Source organism: Stigmatopora argus, chromosome 14 (genome assembly GCF_051989625.1).
Source record: "Stigmatopora argus isolate UIUO_Sarg chromosome 14, RoL_Sarg_1.0, whole genome shotgun sequence".
NCBI lineage: Eukaryota > Metazoa > Chordata > Actinopteri > Syngnathiformes > Syngnathidae > Stigmatopora > Stigmatopora argus.
The window spans coordinates 8,215,002-8,233,048 of record NC_135400.1 but is presented as its reverse complement, the minus strand read 5'-3'; the positions used below and the strand labels follow the sequence as shown (position 1 = coordinate 8,233,048).

The 18,047-nt window shown below is 38.6% G+C and overlaps 3 protein-coding genes across 9 annotated transcripts; all 3 read right to left on the bottom strand.

Moving 5' to 3' along the window:
• Nucleotides 1-695: 695 nt before the first annotated feature.
• LOC144088304 (ATP-dependent RNA helicase DDX39A-like) lies at nt 696-5,012 on the bottom strand. 2 transcript variants are annotated; one of them, XM_077618633.1, is made up of 10 exons: nt 4,849-5,012; nt 4,107-4,323; nt 3,895-4,022; nt 2,795-3,071; nt 2,600-2,718; nt 2,401-2,532; nt 1,919-2,028; nt 1,609-1,753; nt 1,264-1,411; nt 696-893 (listed from the first exon to the last, which is right to left on the bottom strand). In XM_077618633.1, the coding sequence occupies exons 2-10, from the start codon at nt 4,312-4,314 to the stop codon at nt 877-879; spliced, it is 1,284 nt and encodes a 427-aa protein (XP_077474759.1). In that variant the 5' UTR covers nt 4,315-4,323; nt 4,849-5,012; the 3' UTR covers nt 696-876. The 2 variants fall into 2 exon arrangements, with proteins under 2 accessions (XP_077474759.1, XP_077474760.1); XM_077618634.1 differs by having other exon boundaries at nt 4,733-4,856.
• Nucleotides 5,013-5,792: 780 nt separating this feature from the next.
• Nucleotides 5,793-10,881, bottom strand: gcat (glycine C-acetyltransferase). Its single transcript, XM_077618960.1, has 9 exons — nt 10,606-10,881; nt 9,976-10,106; nt 9,310-9,411; nt 9,085-9,231; nt 8,147-8,301; nt 7,933-8,015; nt 7,247-7,418; nt 6,211-6,332; nt 5,793-6,091 (listed from the first exon to the last, which is right to left on the bottom strand). Exons 1-9 carry the CDS (start codon nt 10,823-10,825, stop codon nt 5,940-5,942), a joined length of 1,284 nt encoding a protein of 427 aa, XP_077475086.1. The 5' UTR covers nt 10,826-10,881; the 3' UTR covers nt 5,793-5,939.
• A 698-nt stretch (nt 10,882-11,579) lies between these two features.
• Nucleotides 11,580-18,047, bottom strand: tom1 (target of myb1 membrane trafficking protein). 6 transcript variants are annotated; one of them, XM_077619681.1, is made up of 16 exons: nt 17,893-18,047; nt 16,794-16,878; nt 16,643-16,721; nt 16,406-16,555; nt 16,170-16,304; nt 15,935-16,072; nt 15,204-15,320; nt 14,899-15,032; nt 14,773-14,815; nt 14,585-14,708; nt 14,309-14,375; nt 14,153-14,210; nt 13,565-13,630; nt 13,158-13,220; nt 13,019-13,058; nt 11,580-12,246 (listed from the first exon to the last, which is right to left on the bottom strand). In XM_077619681.1, the coding sequence occupies exons 1-16, from the start codon at nt 17,942-17,944 to the stop codon at nt 12,152-12,154; spliced, it is 1,446 nt and encodes a 481-aa protein (XP_077475807.1). In that variant the 5' UTR covers nt 17,945-18,047; the 3' UTR covers nt 11,580-12,151. The 6 variants fall into 6 exon arrangements, with proteins under 6 accessions (XP_077475807.1, XP_077475809.1, XP_077475808.1 ...); XM_077619683.1 differs by having other exon boundaries at nt 14,899-15,029; XM_077619682.1 differs by having other exon boundaries at nt 15,935-16,069.

Sequence of the window (18,047 nt, the reverse complement as noted above, 5' to 3'; positions counted from 1 at the left end):
AAAAAGTTTTTTTGATATTATAATTTCTTGGACACATACTGCTGGGGTCAAGTACAATCTTTTCATCCGCTAAACTTTCCAGGAAACCAGAAAAACTACTTTTTTGTTGTGCCGCAGCAATAAATTGAAAAAGGCATGTTCATCACTCTAATTACTCAAAATATTGTTAAAGAAAATACAATTATTAACAGAGGCATTTAAGGACTGACGTTGGTTTTGTGACAAACTATGAAGTTGACTAATTATAGGCAGATTCATGCCTGACAGACAATATATAATCTACTGAACTGTGTCTGGAATTAATGATGCTAAGATTTCCAAAGGATCTCAAATACTAGTAATTTGCCCTGTATAGGGTTAAATTAGCATACTTTGAACAAAGGGTGTATGATGTACTTTAGAATACTAATGACTGTCATGGAAAAAACAAATTTTCCTTTGAAATTAAAACTTTTTTATTGAACAAATACAGCTTTCTCTTGGTGAAAAACATTAAAATATGATTTGTAATCACACAACTTGCATTTCCTTTACAAAATATGAAGTTATTTTAATTTGTTTTCGCTTTTCTCATTCTAATAGCAGTTTATTTTGGTGTTCTCCCTTCAAGGGTTCCAGAAAACGTGAAAATCCTTGATGTTTTTTTCTACAAGACAAACAAAACCGATCTAGAATTGAAGGTGACAACAGCAAAATGGCTTTTTTAAAAATGTTTAATTTCACTGAACAAAAACATGACAAATAAAATCGACCATATACCATGTCCCCAAAATTGGCAATAAAAATAAAGTATGATGAACAGGAACCATCGGAGCTTTCAAATACAAAAGAAAAGTAGGTCTAAGCAAAGAGGCGATGTCTGCCGGCCCGGTAGATTCATCTGGACTGCTCGACTAAAGTGGAAAAAGAGAGCAGACATAAGTGTGTTAAAAAAACCACCCAAAACCTCACAGGACAACAGCTGAACATATCAACTTCTCAACAGGTGAAACATGTAAAAGCTGTTTCAATTTGATGTGAGCTGTGTAGCTGCATAACAGCAACAACTGTTTTCCCAAGTTGCCCAAACGACTAAATAACACCGATTATCTGCACCCCACTCTTGACATCAGACTCCAATGAGCATTTGCACGGAGGATAATTACAGGTGATTTACAGTAAAGTGACCACAATCTATTTAATTCACACTCTTATCTATTCCAGTGGGTCGGACCACCGGGCTCAGCCTCATTAAAGCTGCTATTAACAAATGCCGGGACTTACTGTAAGAGGAGATGTCGATTTCATCGGGCAGCTCGCCCACATTGACCTCAAACCGGTCCTGCACGTCGTTCAGGGTCTTGGCGTCAGTCTCGTCCGACACAAAGGTTATAGCTAGGCCCTTGGTGCCAAACCTACCAGCGCGAGCGACCTGGTTGACACACAAATGTGGAATAATCATTCACCTTTTAAAAAAGTAGGGTTTCTTTCAGTATTTTTATAAGCCGGGTGGGCATTTTTTTTATGATGTTACCAAATGACCGGCCGGATTTGATGAGCAGGCCCAATTTGATGTTGACTTCTCATGGAAAAGGGGAGAAAAGTGAAGGAAATATTTTACATTCTTACCCTGTGTAAATAAGTGTCTGAGTCTTCTGGCATGTCGTAGTTGAATACTATATTGACTCGCTCGATGTCCATCCCTCGACCAAACAGGTTGGTGGACACCAAAATGCGCCTTTGGAAATTTTTGAATTGCTGATAGCGAGACAGTCTGCAGAGGGGAAGCAAAGTATCATAGGTTCAGTCTTACTCTACCCGCTACTCTTTGAAGGATATTATGTGTACACCAAAATGGTGCCACCAAAAAGCAGCATTATGATACTTGGGGAGGTCAGCAGAGCACATTTCATGAAAGAAACACGTGTGGTAGCCTCACCTCTCCTGCTGAGCCATGCCCTTGTGGATGGCAATGGCAGGGAAATTCTGCTCCACCAAAAGTTGTGACAAGGCAATGCAGCGCTGGACTCTCTTGACGAAGATCACCACCTAGAGGCAGAGCCGGGCATCGCATACTTGAGTCATCAGTCTACAAAATTCCTCCTTGGTCACACTGCCTATTTGTAAATACACCTGCAAGAAGAGGTTTGGCTACCCCTGACAATTTCCATCATAAACCATTGGCTATTTGGTTCTGCAACTTCATCTATATACATTATATCTATAATATATAGACCGATGGTTGCTGGGCATGCACGCTACTTTCAAATTTGTTCCATAGATTTTACACTATATGGATGCAAAATGCACATATGTGAGTCTAATAAGTTTCAATTCTGGTATGTTAATAGAAAATTAATGACAATGGTGGAACTCCTCAGCGTGTTTATACCTTTTTTATACCATTGTAATTTATCTCACCTGGTTAAATTCCAACACATCCAGAAGGTCAAAGAGCTTGCGGTTCTTCTCACTATCCTTCAACTTGCAGTAGTACTGTTGCAGGCCGTGGAGGGTCAGTTTGGTCTCATCATCCACAAATACCTCCATGGGCTAATAAACAAGTGAAGAACTCAAGTTTAGGCCTGGTAGAAAGCAACCTCATGTGCGTTTCACTCACATCCTGCATGAATTTGCGACAGACTGGTCGGATCTCCTTGCTTAGCGTGGCACTGAACATCATGACCTGCTTCTCGTGCGGCGTCATCCTGAAGATGTCCTGTACGTCACATCTCATGTCTGCACAAAGGCAAATCAAACTAAGAAACTACCCGTAAAAATAATCAACACCTGAAAATAGCTCAAAGGAACCTACCAAGTTGTTCTAACATTTTGTCACACTCATCCAGGACAAAATGTTTGACGTTTTTCAGGTTAAGCGTCTTGTTCCTGATCAAAGCGAGGATGCGGCCTGGCGTTCCGACGACTATGTGGGGGCAGTTCTTCTTCAGCACGTCCTCGTCGTTTTTGATGGCCAGCCCGCCGAAGAACACCACCGTTTTGATGGTGGGCATATATTTTGAGAAGCGCTCGTATTCTTTGCTGACCTGGAAGGCCAGTTCTCGCGTGTGGGCCATGACTAACACGGCTACCTAAACAAAAACAAAAAAAGAACAGTTAATTTTCTGGACAATAGACAACATGCAATCATGTGATGCTTTTCAGCCGTCCTCCAGTGAATAATTTAAACGAGTTTGTAACTCAGTCCATTAGAATTGGAAGGGCTACCAGGCCTCCCCTTTTCAGATGAATCGCAAATTTCCACCCCTTCCTTGTCATTATTTAGTGCACCTCAGTGTATATACACGTGCATATTTGACATCACAAAATGGCTGCTAGTGTAAATCGTGTCATTTTTTCCCTTTGAAAATTATGATCGGTTAAAAGGTTTGACCATATGAATGAAGACCAAAAACACCACTGACCATACGAACAGTTTCTGTTGGATTATAAAACTATTCAGTATCATATTTGTCGTTGAATCCTAATATTTACAAGTTGACTAAATATCAAGTTTCAAACCAATTTGTCATGCACATTTGCCAGGCCATAGGACATCAATATTACAACTTCTAACAAACAAATGTAGAATATTATTTTGTCTTTGTGGTCCTCAAATGTTGCTGTATTTGGTCAGAGTCAAGAAAAAAAACAAGTTTGGAGATGTAGGCTACGAAGGCCGTTGTAAATAAGTCTTTCTTTGAAATATTAAGGAAACATCATACAGCATGTAAAATCCGACAAATTAGGCCCATACGTTAAATAGCAGTAACGTTTGTTCACGGGCTTGTTGATATAAATAAACAACGCACCCTTTGGACTAAAGAAACCACTTGATTTTTATAACATCATAAAACTACCTTCAACAAAGAAACAATTTAAAAAAAAAACAAGGTGTGAATGAGGAATACTAACCTGTCCATCGACTGGTTCAATTTGTTGAAGCGTTGCCAACACAAACACAGCCGTCTTGCCCATTCCTGATTTTGCTTGGCATAGGATGTCCATACCCAAGATAGCTTGTGGGATGCATTCATGCTGGACTATCAAGTCAAAAAAAGTATCTTGATCAACAAAAAACGTCAACATAACAACTTCAGGCTATGACAAGTTAAGCAAGGCATCACCTTCGGATGGATGTTCAAAGCCACAATCGATAATGGCGCGGAGTAACTCTGGTTTAAGCAAGAAATCCCTGAAGCCAGAACTGTGGATTGAAACGTAGGACCCCTTCACCTCCTTCTTGCCGCCGGGGGTTGCACTCTCAGTTGCCCCTTGAGGTTCGTCGTCGTCTTCGTAGTCGAGCAGCTCATTCTCAACATCATTCTCTGCCATCTTGTCACACTACAACAATAAAATCATACAATAAACTGCACTTGGAAAGCTCTATCAATCAGTAATAAGACAACAGTTAGAAAAAAGTATCCCATGGCAACATGTGTGGTGGCTCACTTGAATTTAAGGCGGTATAAACACGGGAGTTCATGCTAATGCTAAAATGAATCGCATTCTTTGGAACATAGCAGCTAAGGCCTCGAACTTAAAATTTGCCGGTTGGCTGCATTGTTGGAGTAACAATTCACTGGGTGGTATTTTAGCAAGGCTAAGAGAAAAATGCCATCGGGGTGTTTGAGATGAACAACTAGGAGGATCTAAACTAAGCAAATTGTGAATTAATGATACTTTCACTGACTAAGTCAGTCAACCTCATTGATGCTAGGCTACAGTATGCTAACCCGCTTTCCAGCTGCACCTCATTCAAACGCAAATGATGATTATATTCAATGGGTGATCCGCGTACAACTCTTGGATAATTTCAAAAGGACTCGGAAGAGGGGCGACCCGCTTGATATTATTAATTTTCATTACCTGAATAATATGGTCGAGATGTAACTCCAACGATGAAACGAAACCACATGGGAGGCCTCAGAAGGTTTGGACTAGCGACCGGAAGTCCCGCCTATTGCGACCCACGTTTACACCATTGGTGGATTTAGAAGTAGGAAATAAAAAAGGTCAGTGATTGGACAATCGGAAGTTTACTAAAATAGCCCCATGCCAACCTGTCTGTATATAAGCCAATTGGTACCCTAAACACTACTTTACTCATATAAGACTCAAGCTATCAATTCCCCGAAGTGTTAGAGCGTCGACCTCAAAGTTCTGGGGTCCTGGGTTCGATCCCAGGTCGGTCCTCCTGTGTGGAGTTTGCATGTTCTCCCTGATCTTGAGTGGTTTTTCGCTGGGTACTCCGGTTTCGTCCCACATTCCAAAAACACGCATGGTAGGCACTCTAAATTGCCCCTAGGTATGAGTGTGAGCGTGAATGGTTGTCCGTCTCCTCGTGCCCTGCGATTGGCTGGCCACCAATTCAGTGTCCCCTGCCTCGTGCCTGAAGTCAGCTAGGATAGGCTCCAGCACCCCCCGCGACCCTTAATCACTCCTGGGGTCTGCCCCTCTTGAGTGGAGTCTGCATGATCTTCCCATGCCAATATATGAGTTTTCTCCCACATGCCCAAAATATGCATGGTAGGCTGGTTAAACACCAAAATCATCATCCGAGGGATGCGTGTGAGCATAAAGCATTGTTTGTCTCTTTGGGCCCTGTGATTGGCTGGAGACCAACTCAGGGTGTAGCTCACCTCCTGTCCAAAGCTATCTGGGGTAGGTTTCAGCACCCCCACTACCCCAGTGAGGTTAAGCTGCACAGAAATTGAATGAATGGATGGAACTCAGAATGGTGATGTTTACTATCATATCTATTTTGAAATGTCCCAGTAAAGACAGCCCCCTCCAAAAGATTCAAAGGCAGGTTGGAAGTCTTTTACTTTATTTCAGTTTCAGGCGGTGAAACACATCATCAATCGCATTTTTTCTGACCATTACCCAGAAATTTCTGTGCAAGCACTTTACTTTTCATCAGCAGTATCGATGCAAGCAGTAATTTCTAAGTTGTCCTTTCAGGAAATGACTCCATGCTTCCTACCCGTCTGAATGAAAGCATCAACGCAGTGGTCAATGTCTTCATCCGTGTGGGCGGCTGATATTTGAACACGAATTCTGGCTTTGCCTTTTGGTACGACGGGGAAGGAAAATCCGATCACATACACTCCTGTGGATGAGAAAGGCATTTTTATTTTATCTTGAAAGTTGCTCCTCTCTAAATTATGCACAGTATTTACTGTGTGGATAAAGGAAAGAAGAAAAAAAATACTTTGACTTTATTCTCACCTAGCTTTAACATATCATCAGCCATTAGAGAAGCAAGCCGTGCATCACCGAGCATGACTGGACAAATTGGGTGAGCAGAGCCAGAGATGGTAAAGCCAGCATCCGTCATTTTATTGCGGAATCTGTAACAGAACACATGATTACAATCACCTATCTATGTAATAATGAATAGTAATGCAGTGTCACAATGCAGTTTATAGTGTTAAGTCTAACCTTTCTCTTTAGCGCAAGGGTGTCAGACTCGGGTTGGTTCGCGGGCCGCATTAACGTTAACTCGATTTCATGTGGGCCGGACCATTTTAGATATAATATTTAGATGTTTTTTTAAATAAATGGATTAAAAGAACTAGATCAAAAGCCCTGAATATTCAGTTTTTTTTTATAGATCTAAAACAATGCTTATTTGAGCTTTTTTTCTTAGTAAGAGAAAATCATTTATTTAATCATTTGTTTTTCATTGCAAAAGGAAACCAAATTTTTCTTTAATTATGTTCCATATTAAATTGGAAAACAGAAAATATTTTTATATATTTTTAGATTTTACAAAATGATTTTTGAACTAAAAAGAAAAAGAAAAAAATGGATTTAAAAATTTCAATTATTGATTTAAAAGGGGGAAAAATCAGGAAATTTAATATACATCTATAATCTTAATTTTAATTTGATCCTAAAACAGAAAGTCGGCACTCATGATTTACTTTCCCGGGCCACACAAAATGATGTGGCGGGCCAGATTTGGCCCCGGGGCCACCACTTTGACCCCTGTGCTTTAGCGAAAGCAGTGTGTTCTGATTCTAATAGTATTTTTTTCTTCTTCTTCAGAAAATACATGCAAATTTCTTGCCTAGCTTTGAGTTTGACACAAATGATATATTAAAAGAAAATACAGAAAATCTGATTCACTGTTCTGCAATTTCTTGAACTAATTCCAGTTAGTTACTACTTTCACACATTAATGGTTGCTCATTTCCATGCAGTTAGGTAAGATTATTCCTTTCGTATGCAAACACAGTGGACACTAGAATAAAATTGCTACCTCATGGTTTTGGCTGACATGCTCTGCGCAATCTCAGCGGAGGCGAGTAGAAGCTCGACGGCCCGTGTGGCGCAGCCCACCACTGGTGGGGGAAGGGAGTTGGAGAAGAGGTATGGGCGAGATCGCTGCCTCAGCAAGTCAATGAGGGGCTTCGGACCTACCGTGTAGCCACCTGACATGAAGAAGAAAACAGAAAAATCATGCAATTACACCTGATTATTGCATTGGAACTTTTTATAGAACGTTGGACGTGTGTCCACATTCTATTTTTGAAAACTTCTAGTTGTGTTTATGCAAACCTAATGATTGTATGATTCAGTATAATGCTGTCAATGTGGAAAAAAGGCAGAGAAAGCTCAAAACAAGTTTTAAAAAATGTTAAATGTAGAAAAAACGGAATGTGAATAAAGTGCCTCTATTTGTGCTGTCAGCTCCCAAATAAAAAAATAATAACTACATTAACAAACACTTTCTTATGGAATGATCTGCTCATTAATTGGTTGGTACACATCTTATTAGGTTAAAAAAAACAACAACAACTAAAAATGCTCTCAAAATAATCATTTTTCCAAAACTATTTAATTCATAACATCAATTGAGAAGTTGTTATGCCCATGGCTATCCAGTAGCCAAGTGAAAAAGAAGTAATATCAATAAAGAACAGATTTAAGAACAATAAAACGCACCAGCTGCACCTCCTAGTGCTTTTCCCAACGTGGAGTTTACGATATGAACTCGGTCCATCTCTCCCAGCAGCTCATCGGTTCCTCTGTGAATAGATATAATCTTCAACTTCCCAAAAAATAGTAGGCTTCAGAATTTGCCAACAACCCACTGGCATTTGGATGTGGGCCTTTTCAAACACTTAAGGTAAAGGTTAAGGTAAGGTAATGTACTCACCTACCACGGGGCCCAAGAAAACCAGTGGCATGGCATTCATCAATGAAGACCATGGCTCCGTATTGGTCAGCCAGATCACAGATTCCTGTTAATGGTGCAACATCTCCATCCATTGAAAAGACTCCATCTGTCACTACCAACCGCATACGACATGACTGACAAACACAAATATTACGAATGAGTGCCTCAAGTCATTACAAAACTGCAATGCAGCATAGGTCTGGGCAATAAGTTGATTTTATAAATACAGTTTTTCATTACGGATAATTAATTAACAAGTAGTGGGAGTTTTTATATCTTTGTTGTTTTTACCAAAAAGGAAATAAGCAAAAAATAATCACAAAATTATTCCATAAGAAAGAGTTGGTTTGAGAAGTTATTACTTTTTATTTGGGGGCTAACAGCACAGAAGGGTTAGACAAAAAAATCAAAATTTGTCCTAAACATTATTTATATTACTTTTTTCAACATTTAAAACTTCTTTTGGACTCATTATATCGTAAGTGACTTTTTGGTCATTTAAAAAAATAATAATAATAAAAAAAAGACCTGCTTTCCAGATATGTGGACAAGTAGGCCATAAATATTAACATTTGATATACAAGTGTGTCTTACAAGACAATAAGAATGATGTCCACATACATTGTAAGGGCACCAGATGTCAATTATGATGTTTTTATTAATTCAATCATTTTCTGAATGGCCACAAATAACACTCACTATTTTACTCCTTCAGATTTAAATTTGATAGTATTTAATCCTTGTCTGCCATTGACTATGACAAACGTCCAATTCATTTAAATTAACAAGACTTTCAATGCCACTAGGGCAACAGCATCAATGGCAGTCAATGAGTTCAAAGACAAAGGGTTCAACTTGTTTTTCGCGTTTGGTTGGTTCTTATTGTCTGAAATGGGAAAAGGAGGTTTTCCATATACCTGAGACTCCTTGAGCTTCTTTTCCAAATCATTCAGGTCCATGTGTTTATAGCGCAGTCTCTGCGCCCGACACAGACGGATCCCATCAATAATGGAGGCGTGGTTAAGTTCATCTGACAATACGGCATCGTCTGGGCCCAGCAAGACCTACGGACGTAATTGAAATGTCTAATTTAAGACATTTCACAGGTGCAGCCAGATATCACCGGCTAGAGAATGACCCACCTCAAACAGTCCAGCATTGGCATCAAAACAACTGGCATAGAGGATGCAGTCTTCCCTCTCGTGAAACTCTGCCAACTTTTGTTCCAAGTTTTTGTGCAAATCCTGCAAATAACAAAATGTACTCAAATAATTGGCATGTGCAAATGGGAAAGTTTTCTGGAGGACCTGCCTTCTCAGCAAGTATGAAATTAGAAAACAAGGTCAATGCTGTGATAGAATGTTGGAATCAATGTTGTTTAAGATGAGTAATTTTTAAAATTTTGCTGCAGGTCTCTTTCTTTTGTCCGAATAATATCAGAGAGCTTTCGGTAATACAAACAAATGTCATGCATGGTGTAATTAAATCAATAGAGGAACTTTTCAAAATTTAAATTACATTACAAATAAGAGAAATATACATTTTACACTTCATTATGCATTATATTATATTCTGGATTGCAGTAATGTATATCTGCAATTCATCATATTTTGTATATACATATACATATATAAAAGAGAGTGATAGATCTTACTACTACATGACTACATTCATAAGGCATTGTTACACAGCACAATCACATTTAATGCACATCTGTATTTATAGATTTCATATTTGGCATGATAAAACAGATTTGCCTAATGTTTTAGTTACAGATTTGTGCATCCCCTGTTGATTGAAGACTTTACCTGAGTACCACAGATAAATCTGACAGAGCTCAATCCAGCGCCATATGTTTTGAGTGCATCAATGCCTGCTTGAACCACTTCTGGATGACTGGATAGTCCAAGGTAGTTGTTGGCGCAGAAGTTTAAAATCTCTGAGGGAAAAGAGAAATCTCATGTCAAGTTTGGCAACCCACTGCTTCCGAGGCCTTGGTTCGTTGCCGTGTACATTTTATGAAATGTTAAATAAGAAACAGAGGGTAATACTTTTTTACTAAAACTTGAGCACAAAAGACAAATGAATGTTCATTGAACATTTCAGATGAGAAAAAAGTTAACCTGGGCTATAGATAGTTTTTTTTAAATCCCCAAATGTGAGCATATTCATGTTTTGAACATATTTAGTGTTCAGTTTAGTATCATGACCTTCCCATAAAAAAAAATCCAGGTATTTATAGATGAGCTATGAAATCCACTAAAAATATTAAGGATTGTATACCTTATTCCAATGTACCGTGCAGGGAATGTTAAGTAATGAGTGTCACGAATTTCCACGACTTGTGATTTTTAAAAGGAGGCTGTCAAATTACATTACTTGTTAAAACGTGACCCACGACGAGGATATATTTGGAACCGACAATATTTTGATCTCACCGCTTCGGCTTCTGTCCACCTTGATGCGCGGTCCCTGTTTGGACGTAATGATTCTCTCTGCCTTCCACGTCCCTGCCACGCGAATAGATTCGAGCTCGTTGTTCAAAATAGTTTTTGCTTCTGCAACAGCTGCGTAACTTCGATTTCCAAGCGAAGTAGAGAGCCGCAAAACCCCGCGGAGAGGATTCAACAATGTCCAGCCAGTTTTTCCGAGAGACATGTTGGTTAATAAATGCTACTTCTTTCAGCAGACGCCGGAAGTTGACATAACCAAAAGTGAACAAAGGGCGTGGCACTTTGGACCAATCAGATAACAGAAAACGTTTTGTAGTTTTTTTGTATCTGCAATAGCAAATTGCATTTCGTAGCAATAAATGAATAAATGCATTTTTTTAAAAGCATCCTGTTTCTCAACATTGACACCAACAATGGCCTGAAAGACGTTTTCACATTTCTAGGTCAGAAAATGTACATTAAACAATCATACTTTAACCCTTTGTAAGGTAATATGAATATTTTGGGAATGTAAAAAAATACGCTGAAATGAATTGGAAGTCGAGCTCCGTCACTGGAACTAAATCATGTCAAAACATTAATAGTGGAAGGCAGTGAATGTATTGAATATTATGAAATCAAGAAAAATCTACTTTACTTGTCTACTTTACAGTATTGGAAGCCATAAACAGAATATATTTCAGTTTTAATTTAATTTAATTGTTAAATTAATAAAACATTTATGTGGAGTTTGCATGTTTCCCCAGGCATGGCGTGGGTCCTCATGGAATAATCTATTAAATAATTGGTGATTAGATTTTCTTTCTGGCAGGAGAACAACAAAACTCTTTTTGTTAAAAATAATCTGAAATGTAAAAAAGCAAATTAACTATTGAAATTGATTATATTGTTCAAGTCCATCCAAAATAGAATGTCATATATTTCAATAGACTATACATTAGAAAATAAAAAGCAAACTCTTGGTAGTTAGGTAACTCATTTAATTGCACTCGGCATTTAACTTAAAACATGTTCACAAAGACATTTCATGGTGGTAAAAAAAAACAAATAAACAACTAAATTATGTTTCCTTTGCATCCCATTTCAATATTAACATGAAAAATGCCTCAACTTTTTATCTCAGGAACTTCCAATGTTTTTGTTCACATAATTCAACAGTGTTTGCTACTTTGACTGAGATGTTATCTGTAACTCATTAGATGCCACAAATATAATTCATAGCAATATAGTTATCTATGTTGCAAAATTTGTTTAAGTAACAATATTCCAGGTTTCCTTCAATTGTAGGAATGTAATAATAGAAATTGTGCAAATATTTGCATTAGAATCAATAGTAATTACATCAAGTAAAGTCCTCTGGCCCTCATCCACTCATTAAAACCCCAGCAAAGTAAAAGCAGGATACAAAATAGGTAAATATAGGCTGCAGTCCCCCGTGTGCTTTTGATACAGAATACCAAAATACATCTCTATCTGTCCCTGAAGGCAGAGGGATGTTCTGAGAGTTGCGAGTGGCAGGCTGTATTGCAGCTCAGGATTCTGATTGGTTGGCATCCTGGGAAGACTGTCGTACGGAAGGTAACCGCTCAGCTGCTTTTGCTCTTTTTGCCAAGAACCTGTCAAATTCTTCAGAAGGGGAAAACCACTATTAGACATAAAAACACTACTAAAGGAAAATAACAATGAGAAAAGAATCTGATGTGAATGCACGACAATCAAAGATGGATGACATGAATCAGAGTTTATCGGTAGTTGGAGTGAGTTTGCGCTCTCGACTCGCTGCATGTTTTCATTTTGTATTTTTGGGTGTGACTTCGGGCTCTGCATTTTGTTGTCATTGCCAAAATTTTGCATTTATTTTCAGCACAGTTCCCATCTCTCATCACTATAGTCTTTCAATAAACAGACAATTTTGCTATGACTGTAACTCACTACATTGATAAAGTACTTGTGACATACTATGTATGTCACATGAGTACTGCAGAAAGACTTGTAGATGTCCTTAATCCAACAAAACAGGTGTATTGTTATATCTCTTTCCTACCATTGAATCCTACCCTAATTGGGGCATCTCAAAAACTGAAGTGTCTTCCTATTGTCATCACACTGAGCCACTGAAGTCCAGCATTAGATGAGAAGTGACCTTACACAGCCTCCTTGATAATTAGGCAAATCTACCACTAGAGCACTAAGGATACATTATTAACTCTTGGTAAGGATCCAAAACAATGACTGGCCCTGAAACTCATAACTCAAAATTTGGGGCACAAAAACTCATGAATTAAGGTAATAAGTCCAATGGGCTAAGCGTGAAGAAACACAACAAACTTAGTCTGTTGATATATGCACAAGTCAAGTCAGTTACTCGCTAACGCAAGTCATTTAAAAGATTGCATACCTTCGCTCGTGACACCATCAGAGTCCTCAACGTCGTCATACTGTCGCAAACAGAAAATGCAGGTTACAGCACATAAACAGAATGAAATATTCCAAATATTTAATATGTGTAAAAGCTATTTTATTCTCCCACAGTTCACCTCATCATCCAACTCGAGCCACTTTTCAATATCATCCATTACGTTTGACTGCTTGACAGGTATCTAAAAGAGAGGAAAAATGTATCAAATAGAATATAACGATGGTGGCTTTCTCCCGTCAAAATACAAGGACACCACACCACCACAACATGCCACAGAGCAAGTGGCATATCAAGACAGAGCAAAGCAAATATTTATTTCCAAGCTCACCAATGTCAACTCAAAACATAATTGATGTCTTGGACATTTTAAATAGCATGCAAACCAAACAATTTACCGGCTGAAAAATAAAGCGCTGACCAAAGTAAAAGTGAACCGCAACCTTAAACTCCAGCAACAACAACGAAACTGCTAATAAAAAAAGGATGCATGGGGTAATCAGACACAATATTTAGACATGGACCCACCATTCCCCTTTTAATCATCCAGTCTAACTTTGGTGAGGAGCTGTGGGAGGATGCTGGGCTGTAATCCTTCGTTGCATAGGTAGAGAATTATTCCAGAATAGGTTATATAGGTTTAGATTTGTGTCTTGAAACTAATGATTAAATTACTAGAGACACAACAACAGAGCAAGATATACTGAACCATGTGGAGAACAAGAGGCACTGGCATACTATAATACTCATGTGTTCCAGAATTTCAAAAGATGACAATATTAAAATTGTGTATTAAATAAAACTCGTGAGAGATTTCCAATCATGTGGCCATTTTATCATTCTGCTGTGAGGGGAAAAAATACATTAGCCATCAATGCAAAGGCTTGGTGTATTAAAATATGGTTAAAAGTAAATGTGTGTTTAGTAGGAAAGTCAATGAATAAGAAAAAAATATAAAACTATGTCTAAGTTTTCTATTGGAACATTGTCTACTTTGTCCTCAAGGTCTCATTATCAAAAACGACTACCGCAGCCAAAACCTTGACTTTTTTTTCTAGTTACAAGCAACTACCGAGCTACAAAACTATCATCTAAGCAGACAACAACTTTGCTTACCGCTTTAGAGTTTTCATGAGCTTGAAGAAGGCCATCCAATCCAATGTCTATATGCTCACTGAAAACAAATTCACAACAGATTAGGCTTATTATATTTAAAGATTCAGAATAAAACACTCCAAAAACATATCACTGCCAGTCTGATATTTCCAGTACCTTGCTCTTTCAGTTGAACCATTTCTTTTGTGTAAAAATCCATCCACATCATCTACTTCGCTTGTGTCTATTCATAAGACAGAAAAATGTTTTATGAGGTGAGCGAAAGCAACTGTGTTGAGTTTGTAGAATGCAAAAATAAATGACTAGACCAAGTGTAAAATCTCAGCATTAACACATGCAGTAGTTGGATATAGTGCAAGATAATTTTTAATTTTCACAATTAATTTATTGATAGATTAAAAAAAAAATACAACAGCTTTAAAAAAAACTTACTAAGCCCTGCCATCTGGCTGGACAAACTGTCCTCTTTTGATTGGGTGAGCGAGCCTCCATTGACAGCTGATGCAGCCCCAGATTGGCTCATATTGAGGTCTGTTAGGTTTACATATGAATGGCTCTGTAAACAAAGAAAGGATGAGAAGTGACATTGAAACAATGTGTATTTGGAGCAGATCACCTACCTGTTGGGTTGTGTTTGGACCATTTGTTACCTGCCTTTCAAACCTTAAGAAAAGGAATCAAACAATGATAACAAAGGTGGATCAACAACTTTGCAAATTGTGCCCCCTCGGAAAAAAAATCTTTACCTATGGTAGCGCAGGAAGGCAGTGTTCATCTCATCATTGGTTGCTAATAACTCTTCAATCAGTTTCTCCTCACTAAGCCTGGGGACAATCTTCACTATCCTGTCTTGCATTTCCTTACATACTGTGTATAGCTGCTAAAGACACAACCAAAGAGAGTATGTGTGGGTTGGGGGGGTTGTGATAGTGCAGATGTGGCAAATAGATAAAGTGCGAGATCAGTTAAGGGCTACGGGACTGGGTTGCAAATGCTGTATTTCTTTGCAACATTGGTTAAAATAAAACATGCATATGTGTAAGTTTTGTACCTCCAGCAACTCCATGTCAGCTTGTTTTACCGTGATAGGATCCAGTTGACTCATCATATCGGACATCATTGTGAGGTTGCTCCTCACCGCACCCAGCTCTGCCTTTAATGCTCCTACCTGGAGTATTAAACGTTAAAGAGTTAACATTCTTGCAAACACATACACGCAACCCTTTCACTACTGTCTAATAATAAAACATGTATTTTAAATGGGCCTTACAATGGCTTCATTTAATTATATGTTTTGCTTTAACGACAATATAGACAGGCTTTGTCTAACACTACAAGAATTGAACTAAAACTACATTTCCTGTTTTATACAAACCCAAGGAAGAGCTATGTAAGTTACATCTGAATAATAGATCAGGAAGGGGAGTGTGTGAGAAAGTGTGCCAACATGTAATGTGATGAATGGAAATACATCACGCGGTACCTTGACGTAAGACTTTATCTTGTAACTCACTTCACTCATTTATCAAGTTAGTTTTTGAGATAAGCCTGAGCTAAAGGTTAAGTGTTACAATAGAAATGTTTTTGTGTTTTTAACAATGAGAAACTAATGGCTACATTGCCATTTTTTTCTTGACTTCACAATAATGTGTCTGAGAATCACAAGTGAAAAAAATTGCTTCACAAGAAGAAAAAAAAGCAAAACAAAACAAGATTTAACCCCTTAAATCAAAGTACCGCTGGATGGTGAATAAAGAGCAAAATAGCCACAAAGTCCATCACCTGACTGGGAGTAAAGGCCTCTCCTCCCTCTATTGCTTGCTTTAGCTCAAGGGTCTGGGGTGGGATTAGGGGAGGTTTGGAGGACAGCAGCGGAGCAGGGACAGTAGTAATGGCAGGCCCGTTTTGAGACGAGGTCTGCTAAGCCAGGCACAGAAAAGACCCGAAAAGAAAGTTGTCCAAAGATTGTAGGCCAGCATCAAGTAGTCTAGAGACCCGAGTGAGAAAGTGTTGATACCCTTTTGGGAGCTTGGACTGATGGGTAGCCATCTAATTCCGTCGTAGGGAAATCAAGCCCTTTCCTTCGCAGGTCTTCATAGACTGCTACCACACCAGTCAGGTCGGGCGAGCTACGGAATGCGTCTGCCCACGCCTTAAAAAGACGACAAGAGCAAAATAGATTTGACGGTATGTGACCACAGAGATGCAAATACAGATTTAAAAAAGCTTTTCTTCCTCGCAGTGCCGGCCGACCTGTATGATACCGAGAACTCTGTCGTGCACGATAAGAGGAGGGTTGTTCCTGGGAATAATAGAACGGACCAGAACCCCCTCGATGAAATCCCTTGCAGTGACCATGATATGAAACCTGTAGCCACAGTTCTTCACGCAGGTTTCCAGCACCTAGAATCAGAGAATTTTCTGTCTCATTTCTGATAACACGTAACAAATAAAATAATAAGAGGCTGAGGGGTGTGGAAGTAGACTCACAGTGAGTGCCAGCATGACTTCCTTAAAGTTTTTGTTCCCCACAATCCTTTTCTTAATGGCTCTGACTGCATCTTTAGGTCTGGAATGAAAGAATATTGAGATTAGTGATATCCTCGGCTTTGAACAAATATGCACACGCAGAAAAACACACCCTTCTTCGGCGCTGTTGATCATATCACAGATCTCCATGTTGAGAGCCCAGTCTTCTGATGGTAGGCTAGAGCTTGTTGCTATCTCTGTAAAAGACAAAACAAAAGATAGCTCGATGTTAAGGCTACCAAGATTGGTCGAGTAATCACGACAATTTTGACAATTAAATTAGTCAACAAGAAATTTGTAATGAACTGATTGGCTGCCATTGACAGTTTAATCAATTTAAAGCGGGTGATGTAAATGATGTGTTTCTCAGTTTGAACTTTTAAGACTATATACGTATATTGAAATATAGAAAATAATACTGGTTGTGCGAGTGTGTTTTATTCTTGTTTACACAGGAGATAAATTCATCTTCATGTTATCTTATTAAAATAAATACTTCAACCAGCTACCTCTATGAGCAGCAGAACATTTGTTTACACCATCTACAAAGTTTTCACAAAAGGTGAAACATGCCCTGTGCCACAAGGCTTGAGTATTCAAAATAGAAATATAGTTAAAGCATATTTTTTGAAAATTTAAAAATATATCAATTATATCTTAAACATATCACCACTTAAAATAGTGGAAATATTAGTTTCTAATTTAGCAATGTGTCATTACAGTGTATCTCTTAAGCCTTAAAAAGCTTCCAGACCAGTATTATTTTCAACCAAATAACATTCTGACACGCAGTAAATTCAATTAAATAGGCCAAATGATCATGTTATGCTTAGGGTTTTCAACTGTATTTTATTTGCATTAATAAATATAAATGCATGAGAACTGGCATCTGATTGAGGTCACCAGGAAGTGGACCTCATTTCATCCAATCAATTTGCAGCATGACGATCTTTAGACCCCGCCTTTGTCTACCCATTGGTTAACCAGCGCGTCATTTTAGCATTATCTATTCCTCTGTCAGTCTCAATAAAGGCGTAATTATTATTAAAGTAATGCCATTTTGATATATCAAGTATGATATTAGATTTTTGGACTGAAAATAAAATACTAATAAAAGGTCCACAAATGTCGGCGAATAATGACTACGAGGATGCCGGACCTGTATATCGCTACATTGAAACCGTGCATGGGTGGTTGGAAAACAAGCTCACCGATTCGCTGTCCCACGGGCGTGCTGAACGGGTTCCCCAGTAAAAACTCCATTGTGGAAGCTATAAAGGCCCAGCAGAGCACCGATGAACCGGGCGAGCAGACGAGCTCGCTGCTGCTGCACCGCGCCTGCTAGCTGCACAAAGTGGGACACTAG

Excerpts from the sequence above, each read along its gene's own strand:
- LOC144088304 (XM_077618633.1), bottom strand. The coding sequence starts at position 4,314 with ATGGCAGAGAATGATGTTGAGAATGAGCTGCTCGACTACGAAGACGAC. Across the intron at positions 4,023-4,106 it reads CTTTGAACATCCATCCGAAG|TCCAGCATGAATGCATCCCA; the intron begins GTGATGCCTTGC and ends TTGACTTGATAG. Across the intron at positions 2,029-2,400 it reads ATGTGTTGGAATTTAACCAG|GTGGTGATCTTCGTCAAGAG; the intron begins GTGAGATAAATT and ends CTCTGCCTCTAG.
- gcat (XM_077618960.1), bottom strand. The coding sequence starts at position 10,825 with ATGTCTCTCGGAAAAACTGGCTGGACATTGTTGAATCCTCTCCGCGGG. Across the intron at positions 9,412-9,975 it reads GATTTATCTGTGGTACTCAG|GATTTGCACAAAAACTTGGA; the intron begins GTAAAGTCTTCA and ends TGTTATTTGCAG. Across the intron at positions 6,333-7,246 it reads ATGTCAGCCAAAACCATGAG|ATTCCGCAATAAAATGACGG; the intron begins GTAGCAATTTTA and ends GTTCTGTTACAG.
- tom1 (XM_077619681.1), bottom strand. The coding sequence starts at position 17,944 with ATGGAGTTTTTACTGGGGAACCCGTTCAGCACGCCCGTGGGACAGCGA. Across the intron at positions 16,879-17,892 it reads GCCCGTGGGACAGCGAATCG|AGATAGCAACAAGCTCTAGC; the intron begins GTGAGCTTGTTT and ends TGTCTTTTACAG. Across the intron at positions 16,305-16,405 it reads GAGTTCTCGGTATCATACAG|GCGTGGGCAGACGCATTCCG; the intron begins GTCGGCCGGCAC and ends CGTCTTTTTAAG.